Source organism: Eriocheir sinensis, chromosome 45, assembly GCF_024679095.1.
Source record: "Eriocheir sinensis breed Jianghai 21 chromosome 45, ASM2467909v1, whole genome shotgun sequence".
Lineage (NCBI taxonomy): Eukaryota > Metazoa > Arthropoda > Malacostraca > Decapoda > Varunidae > Eriocheir > Eriocheir sinensis.
Window position 1 is genome coordinate 5,559,641 of NC_066553.1, and position 9,819 is coordinate 5,569,459.

Below are 9,819 nucleotides of genomic sequence, written 5' to 3' on the forward strand. Positions count from 1 at the left end.
TTCTGTAGCGTCATGAGGTTGTCCCCGTGATCCCTGAGCCAGGCCAATAAAGCAAAGGATGCCGTGAGTTGAGTGTCTGAGTGCTGTATCCCCAAGTGTCTGTTTCTTTTGTCTAAAGCCTCCTTCTTGTTTGTTTCTTTTGCACTAAACAAGTAAACTTGTGGCTTACAAAATGCAATTGGTCCTTGTGTTAAGCCAAGGAGATTTGGTCAATTTATTACTTCTGGAAGTTTTTTGTACATTCCCCACATTCAAAAATGCTTCTATTTCAGCAAACCTTCTTTTAAGGAGCTCTGTTTTTTAACCAAAAAATGGATTTTACTGAACTGTATAAACCTAGCAAACATAACTGTTTTTTGTTTATATAACTTGTTATTTATGAAACTTTTTTTAACAAAAGAATTAACAATTTCAACTTGATACAGCAGTAAACTATACCAAACTATATATTTTGCTGTTGCTTAATATAGTACCTTGTACCTGTCAATACCTACATGTAAAATGAACTTTTGGTTATAACTATTATTATATATAGGTGTTAACTCCAATTAGTACAGCAAACACAAGGTTTATTGTGAAGGGGAGCATGAGCAGCTGTAGAGCCATGCAGACTCCTCTTTACTGTTGAAGCATTTCTAAATGCAGAGACTGTACATACTACTTCCAGAAGCAACAAAGTTACCACACCACAGCGGCCTAACACACTGGCGCTGTCTTGCAGAGTGACAGATAAAGGTGTCACTGATTGTCCATGTCAGGCCCAGCCCCAGAGGCTCCACATCTGGATCCATTTTAAAGAGTCACATCACTGGTCAACAACATTGTGATTACCAGATGAAGTTCTGAAAAATGATGATGAAAACTCAAGGCGTGAAAGAAACAGAAATTATATTTCAACACAAGGAGAGAGTATAGAATTGGAGCCACCTGTGTCACAGCATAACTTGAAACATTATTGAAGTTCTCTTTGGGAGGATGAGAGCTTCACAGTAATTCAACAGACGCAAGGAAGTAACAGCCGTGTGTGGGGCAGGAACACCCTGCTGACATCACATACTGTCACTAGTCTTTGTTGTGTCATTTTCTGAGCCTTGCTGCCCATTTAATTCAGTTATCATTGTAAGAACAAACTAAGAAAATTACAATATATTCTTTGGTAGAATTTAGTCTTTGGAGGAATATTAGAAATATAAAATTTATAACTATTAGATTTATTGGATATGTCACCCCAAAGATTCTGGTTTATAAAGGCATTTGAACTTTTTGAATCACATCATCCTTCTTAAAAGGTTGATAAATGGTGTCAGAGGCTTCCCATCAGATGTGGTCTGAGCGGCACAGGCAGGAAGGACACACTGTGTGAGTGTCTGGATTGGCCAGTACAAACACTCAGACGTCACTTCTCTAAAGTTTTAGTTTTCTGGACAAAATTCTGGATAGATGCAATTCTACTGTACATACACTTTTCTAGACACTTTGCCGTGACTCCCACAGTGTCTGCCACTCAGCGCGGACAGTGGTGACATTGTTTTTATTGTGTTTGTTGGGGACTTGCCCCGGAGGACTCCCGGGCTTGGTAACGTAGGGTGGGCGAGGTGACGCACCCCCCGACGTATGCCCCATTGATTGATTGATTGTCCATGAGTGTGAGGATGGTGCACATTGTATCAACGTTAATCCATTATTGGCACTATTTCTTTTTTTGGTGATTACCACCGCCATCAAAACATACAAATAGGGAAGAAATAATGTTGGTCATTGCTTGAATTGATTTTTTTAATTGCTTACTGTGGGTAATAAGCCTATGCCTATGCTGTCTAAGCGAGTCTTACTCATGCATTGAGGAGCATGAACAATTACCGTTGCAATTTTGCACATGTCATTGAAAGCCAAACTTAAAGTGGTCGAGTAAAAGTTTGGGAGAATCGTTTCATTTTTCAAAAACTTTTTAAGTCCGTATCATAAATTTGTTTCTGGAATTGTAGTTTTCCAATCATAATTGGATTGGAGTTTTGTGAAGTTTATTTGATTGGTCCTGTGTGATGTAAACTACTGGTTATCAAACAGCTGCTGGTAGTGTTGTGGTGCACAGCAGCAGTGGTCACCCGCACATGGGCCACACCAGCCCGGCGCTCATGCTGGAGGGGCCGAGAGGCTCTCAAGACTAGTATTTATGTGCTGCCTTTAAGTTTCCTCAGATTTTGTAAATTTTAGAGTAGTATGTATGGACAGCAAGAATAGAAAAAATCAATAGGTAGTCTGTATTTTATGAGACAAAGCAGGGGTTCAAAAGATTCTACAGTGACCAGCCTCTTTGACAACTCATAATATGTACTTGGATCTGGGAAATGCTCAGTAAAGGGCGTGAAGTGCTAAGCATGAACAACAGTAATGCATGTCTGTGATAAGTCACTTCATTGTAACTGTTGTATCCAGAAATTACACAAACACTGCATGTCACCATGTCAGCAGCAGCTGCTGCAGTAATAAGTACCCACACCAACCCCCCACAAACACATGCACACACATGCACACATTGTCATTTTTTATCTTGGCAGTGGCCCTGGCCAGACAAGTAGCTTGCTAAGGGTCATACCTTGTACATAGAGAAAGCATGACCAGCTGGGGCCTGATGGCTGTTGTGTAAGCTAAAGTGAATGACTCCTTATAAGTGTACTGTAAGAGGCCTTGTGCCAGGGTTGAGGACCGCCAGTAAGACAGACGCATGTCCCCTACAGGTGGGGGCGGAGAGAGGTAGCGAGGCGTCTCTGTACCCACTGCCTGGCAACACCACCACCTCCACCACAACCACCACCTCCACCATCACCACCAAGACCCACCGCTGTCCTTACTGCACTTACGTCACCATAAAAACCACCAACCTTGTAAGACACATCCACACTCACACGGGTGAAAAACCCTTTGCCTGTCCTCACTGCCCCTTCCGAGCCACCCAGGAGGATAATTTAAAGAGGCACGTTCGTACTCACACGGGGGAGAAGCCCTATTCGTGCTCCCTTTGCCCTTACCGCTCCCGGCAGCAAGGTAGTCTGAAGAGGCACGTTTGGGCGCACCATAATTAAAGGTAACTGATCTACTCTGAGAAAGTTCCTGATAGTGTCTTTCCTCTCACCATGCTGGAAAAGTTCCTGATAGTGTCTTTCCTCTCACCATGCTGGAAAAGTTCCTGATAGTGTCTTTCCTCTCACCATGCTGGAAAAGTTCCTGATAGTGTCTCTCTTCTCACCATGCTGGAAACCAAGAAACACACTGTCCATGGCTCCACCTTCCTTCCTCCCTGTGTTGGTAATAGCTCCTGTCTCTCTTGCTGTAGTGGTTGATGTAGACTCACCTTGAGCCACATCATCACCTCTTAAGAAGTGTATTTCTTTTACTGACAGATTTCATGTGGCATGTTGAGGAAACATCCTTAAACACACTGACGCTTTTGCCAATAAACAAAAGCTGTGTGTTTGTTGCAGTGAGTCTCCTCAGCTAACTCAACTGAAATATGTCTATAATATTAGAAATATGCTGAGGTGATTGTGTCTAGTAATGCAAGGTTTATGATCTCTCCATAAATTGGTAACACTTTATCTAGTAGAAGAAATGTTGCTCAGGTCTCTGTTCTCCACACTATAGAAACATTGACTTGTTTTTGCAGCACATGTGTAATGTAGTTTTTGTATTGTGGTTTATTATTTTTCCAGAAAAAAGTGACGCCTTCAACAACTGTGGCCACCCACTCAGGGGAGTCCCCAAGAGGGGCGGGATGCCAGAACTATACCTACATAGTGATGGATCCAACTACATGTTTGGTCTCTGAATTTTATTTATTACTGACAAGATTAAGTACCTCAGATTTATGTATAATCTTGCCAATTACAACCATTCACCCATGTTCCTTTGGAATATCTTGGCTGTCATTTATAAATTGTAATAAGACAAGGGAAAGCAAGCCAAACCTATGCAGCTGCTTGTTTATCCTTTCACTGAAGTCCAGCACTTCCTCCTCCCGCCAAACAGTGAACAGTCCGCAGCACACCACAGCTGGGATGAAGTCTTCAACAAAGTCCAGCGATATTAAACTTCCTTCCATCCAACACGTAGGAGCAGGATAGTATCTGGCTCATGCACTGAAAAGCACTCTGATTGATTTAATGATTAACACAAACACATGCATCCTAAACTCTGGCCACATCGAAAAAATAATTGGAGGAAGGAGTGGTTTGTACTTGTTGTGAAGCAAAGTTAGAGTCACTAAGTGACCTTTTCAAACCTGACAAAAAAAGGACTTTAAGAGCAGACAAATGCTTTTTCTTAAGATCTGAAAGGGTGTTGTGGTTTGCATGATGATGAAAGTGACATGAAATTTGACGCATTTGAAGTTTACAGATTCTCAAACAAGTATGCTGAGGTTCTGATGTAGAGAAGCATTTATTTCTAGTGTTAGAAACAAGAGTGGAGTGTACTGCTGAGACCTCACCCAGATTATGCAGTTCAGTTTTGGTCCTTTTACTAAATCATCACTGAGAATAATGACCAAAAGGATCCAAGGGGTTAGCAACTCTTCATACATCATCGTGTATGCTGCTCAATGATTCAACTGAAGTATTGAAATAGATTATGGGGATTGATTGATTGATTGATTGATACTGATAAAAGATAGTAGGAGTCATAGCATTGGGGACCGGCTGGATAAATTCAGGTTTGGGAAGCAGACAGGTTCAGGAACAAGGCAGTGGATGTGTGAAACAAATCAAGCCAATGTTGTTGAAGCATAAAATAAAGAAGCAGGTCAAAGGAAAGATGGGGAAGATGATGATAAATACCTGATTCACAGAATCCATTATTTATGGGTTGAATTGTCCCTTTTGGATCCCCTTATAAAGAATCTTTGTGTATCTTCGTGTTGAAGAAGGATGTATAAATGCTTTGGAGGATCATTTTTTATTGAGTAAGTTTTTATGACAACAGGACCAAATGGTGAGTTGGGTGTGTACACCAACGATGGTAATTTTTTCTAAATGGTCATCAGGAGACCACCTGACTAAAACTCCCCTGGTCAGTAATAACAGGAGATTGTGTAGCGTTTCATCCAGTTTGGAATGGAGCACGTCACATGGGAAGTAGAGTTCTGAAGGAAAGTATCTCCTGGTGAGTGACACTTTAAGAACAGGTTTAACCATAGTGATGTAGAGGGAGCCAGTAATATGGCAGCAGGCAGGCTAGGGCCAGTACAGGGACTAGTGAGTAAGTCAGCCACGTTGGCAGATGGCGGCAGCGGCGGCGGCAGTGCTCGGGGACACTCAGCAGAAGGAGCAACAGAGGAGGAAGACGGTTCGACTCTGTGAAATTCCAAGTGCCGAGAACAGCAACGTCAAGACCATAGGACTGTTGGCAGAAGGGGAGAGCCTACCCAGACCCACCCCTGCTGCCCCCTCCACCCCTCGCCTCCACTACTGCCCTTACTGTGCCTTCACCACCGCCATCACCACCCAGCTGAGTGAACACCTTCGCATCCACACCCAGGAGAAGCCGCTCCCATGCCCCCACTGTGACTTCACGGCGGTACAGGTGGAGAGCATCCGTGCCCACATCCGCACCCACACAGGGGAGAAGCCCTTCGCCTGCGCCCACTGCCCCTACCGCTCCACCCAGAAGGGCAACATGAAGAGGCACATCATCAAGCACCACTTTGTTGTTGCTTTTTCCAAGTGATGCAGAGTGGCTTGGCATCTCTGTGCAGGTAATGACGGTGATGATATTCCTGACAAATATAATTATTGCTATGATATATACATCTTTGTTTACCTAAAAATATTTTACCACCATCAATGTTAAGGTCATCACAAGGAAGAAGTCTGGCCTGAGATGTGGCATGTAGATGTAAAGGTAAGTCAGTTTTATTAGTGTTAAGAGGGCATGAACTTGTCTAACATTGGTAAAATAAACTTTATATAATTTTATTGCATCTCCACTTTCATATATTGGTAGTGCCTTCTCTTATCCTCCTCACATTACTTGATAATGTTCATTTCTACTTGTTTATCTTCCTCACATCACTTGATAATGTTCATTTTTGTTTACCTTTCCATATCACTTGATAATGTCTCATTTTATTTGTTTAGTCACTCATAAGTCCAATCCATTTGCATTTCTAATCATCTTGAGTTTCCAGGGATTTTATCCTTTCAGGGTTCTGTGTCCCTGCCCATGGCTGGCAGCCAGCCCAATCCCTGATGTGGATTGGTTGGGACAACGCTGTGTATTGGGAGAGTGACCACTTGCTGCTCTAATGCAATCTTGCCTCTATTCTGTTCACTGCATCCTACCCAGTGCTTCTGCCTGAAGACAAGCTCACCACCCATGGAAAAAAATTATAGTATTTGAAATTCCAGCAGCTTGTGTTGAGGCAAGAGTGCTTGGTAGGAGGCAGTGAGCAGGAGCAGCATAGAGGCAAGATGATGTCTAGGGAGTGGGTGGTCAAACTTTCCCTTTCAGTACAGCTTTGGGTTGGGACGGACTTTCAACTCCAACCCCGTGAAACTTGACTTGCTCTAATAAAGCAAGACAAGTGGAAGGGCCAGGTTCAAGGCTCCAGTTGCAACCCAAACCCAATGCTGGTGGAAGGCCTGACCATGCAGTGGGCTCCCGCGATGCATCTGCACCGGAGGAGCATGACACCTCTGGCAGAGCACAGACCCTGGGGCCATTGCATCCAAAGCCCATCTGTTTTGGGAATGGCAGGAGTGGTGCAGAAGCAGCACTTGCCTGTGGAACATGTAGTAGAACTTGGAGATGAGGAGGCCTGGAGTGGCAAGATCAGTAGTGGGGGATAAACCTACTTCTGGCCCAGCATGATCAATAGTACACATCTTTGTGGGGTAGTTATAGGCATCTCCAGGCCAGCCAACTGCAGCCAGTCATTCTTAGAGTTACTCCAGTTGGTAAACACATAATGTGAGTGAGGCTGAGGCACACCTCGGACTTCATGTCTCTTAGTTCAGTGTACACTTCTTTTGAGATCTTTTAAAACTGAAGAGTTGTTCTATGCCAAACCCAACTCTGTATTCTCTTCAAGGTGTATACTCCCCCTCCCCCACCCCCCCAAAAAAAAAAAATCCTACATTATTATGAATTTATAAGTAGGAACTGACAACTGAGATGAATTAATCCTTAAACTTAAAGTAACCTATGGAGACTTTCAAATCACTCAGCAGTATATATATATATATATATATATATATATATATATATATATATATATATATATATATATATATATATATATATATATATATATATATATATATATATATATATATATATATATATATATATGCGTGCAGTGGCAGTATCGTAACCAATGAGGTTCATCCGAGGTGCGTCTTTGCTGCCTATGCGCAGAGCTCCCTTGTTTGGGGTATTGGGAAAGGAGCAATACGGCTACCCTCTGACTGGGAAGGTAGCCTACCCCATCCTCACCTTCACGTGGTGCGCACCGTTAGTATACCCTGCGGGGTAGAACCAACGGGGAGGGGGGCAGTGACCATCAACTGCTTTGTCTTAATCCTTTTAGCCTTGACAAGGAGCAAGTCTCCATAACACCACATTGGACTGGCCACCCATTGGTGACCTCTAATACCTTTATCGAGTTTTTAGAGGCAGGAGTGATGGCCAGAGGGCAGCAGAAAAGAAAGGAATGTATGAGACTGGTGTCTATTAATGTGAATGGTTTAGGTGGTGAGGAAAAGAGGAGAGTGATGATTGAAAATTTTGTAAATGGTAGAGTGGATGTGTTGGGAGTGAGTGAAACACATATTCGAGGAACTGGTGTGAGTGATGGTAGAGAGGGTATGTGGGAGGGTGTGCCTGGGGGGGTTGTATGGACGGGGATAGATGAGAAGTATAGAGGCAGGAGTAAGGAAGGATGTGCTATTGTGATGTCTGAAAGAGTGTGGAATGGTGTGACTGATTATGGTTGGAAGGGATCAAGAATTGTGTGGGTGAAAGGAAAAGTAGGTTTAGAAAAGTATGCATGGGTTTGTATTTATGCACGAGTAAATGTGAAAAGTAAAAAAGGACTGAGAGAAAGGGAAGTTTTTTGGGAGGAAGTGAATGTATGTTTGAAGAGTTTTGAGAAAGAAAGGAAACTTATTATGATGGGAGATATGAATGCTAAAGTGGGTGATGAATGTGTGATGGATGTGGTGGGAAAATGGGGGATACCTGGGAAGAATGAAAATGGAGAGTGCCTGGTGGATGTCTGTGCTGAGAGGGGAATGTTCCTAGCGAACACCTTCTTTCAGCACAAGAATATCCACCGATACACATGGAGGAGGGGAGAAGATAATGAGCAAAAAGGATTGATTGATTATGTGGCAGTAGATGAAAGGCTTAGAAAAGAAATTTGTGATGCAAAGGTAGTAAGAGGAATGTTCGATGGATCTGACCATCTTGCAGTGCTGGCAAAGTTAAAGATGAAAGAAAAGTGGGTGTTTGAAAAGAAAGGTGAAGTAAAAAAGGAAATACTGAAGATAGAAAAGTTACAGGAAAAAGAAATAAAAGATGAGTATAACCGTGAAATGGCAGAGGCCTTAAGTGAAAAATGGGAGTGTAAAAGATAATACAAATATTGAAATTTTTTTTGGAACATTTAAAGAAATAATGGTAACTACAACAAAAAAGTGTTAGGGATGAAAGTGGTGAGAGATGGAAAAAGAAAAGGAAATTCATGGTGGCCAGAAGAGATAAGGAGGATAGTAAAAGAGAAAAGGGAACTTTTTAAGGAAACTCAAGAAAGAAATGTGTCTGAACAAGTAAAAAGGGAAAGGAAAAATAAATATAGAGAATGCAAAATGAAATTAAAACAAGCAATGAAAGAAAGTAAGAAGAGTTGATGAAGACTTTGGAAAAAGACTAAGTGAAAAATATAAAGGGAACAGGAAATCATATTGGAAAGAAGTAAAAAACGAAAGAAATGCAGAAAATATCTCCCCAAGTAAAATAAATGAAGTTATGGATGAGAATGGAAAGATGTTGAAAGATGGGGAAGCTGTGAAAGAGATGGAGAGAATATTTCAAAAACTTAATGAATTTTGATGATGGACGTCCAGCAGCTGTAACAGCAGCAGTTTTGAGTAGAGGTAGAGGAGGAGTATATAAAGAAAGAAGTATAACATATGAAGAAGTAAATCAGGCAATAAAGATTAAAAAATGGAAAGGCAGCAGGAATTGATGGAATCACAGCAGAAATGTTGAAGTGTGGAGATGAAATGAAATGGATGGTCAAGATATGTGAAGTAGCATGGGAGGGGGGGGGGTGCCAGCAGACTGGATGAAAGCCATCATTGTCCCAGTTTACAAGGGGAAGGGCAAGAGAGGGGAACATGGGAGCTGTAAGTCTCCAGAGTATACCCGGAAAGGTATATGGAAAAGTCATAATAGAGAGGGTGCAAAGACTTACAGAAGAGAAAATCAGTGAAGAGCAAGGAGGCTTCAGGAAGGGAAGGGGATGTGTGGATCAGATATTTGCCTTCAGGATGGTGGTAGAAAAAATAAAAGCAAAAGGAAAGAAACTTTACGCTGCCTTCGTGGATTTGGAAAAAGCTTATGACAGAGTCGATTGGATTGCATTGTGGGATGTTTTAAAGATTTATGGTGTGGGAGGAAAACTGCTTAGTGCAATAAAGTCTTTCTATGAGGATGCATCTGCATGTGTCAAAATTACTGGAGAAACAAGTGAACATTTTGAAATAAAAGTGGGCTTAAGACAAGGGTGCATCATGTCACCATGGTTATTCAATATTTATATGG

At 42.0% G+C, this 9,819-nt stretch overlaps 1 protein-coding gene across 4 annotated transcripts in view; it reads left to right on the forward strand.

Moving 5' to 3' along the window:
- LOC126980664 (zinc finger and BTB domain-containing protein 7A-like) overlaps nucleotides 1-5,797 on the forward strand; it is a 44,510-nt gene extending 38,713 nt beyond the window's left edge. The window contains exon 6 of one of the 4 annotated variants that reach the window (XM_050830760.1): nucleotides 5,275-5,797. In XM_050830760.1, coding sequence (XP_050686717.1) covers nucleotides 5,275-5,721 — 447 coding nt within the window. In that variant the 3' untranslated portion in view covers nucleotides 5,722-5,797. Of the gene's footprint in view, nucleotides 1-8; nucleotides 64-2,738; nucleotides 3,086-3,710; nucleotides 5,248-5,274 lie in introns of those variants that run through there. The other 3 variants (XM_050830769.1, XM_050830771.1, XM_050830779.1) reach the window with 3 other exon arrangements.
- Nucleotides 5,798-9,819: the final 4,022 nt, after the last annotated feature.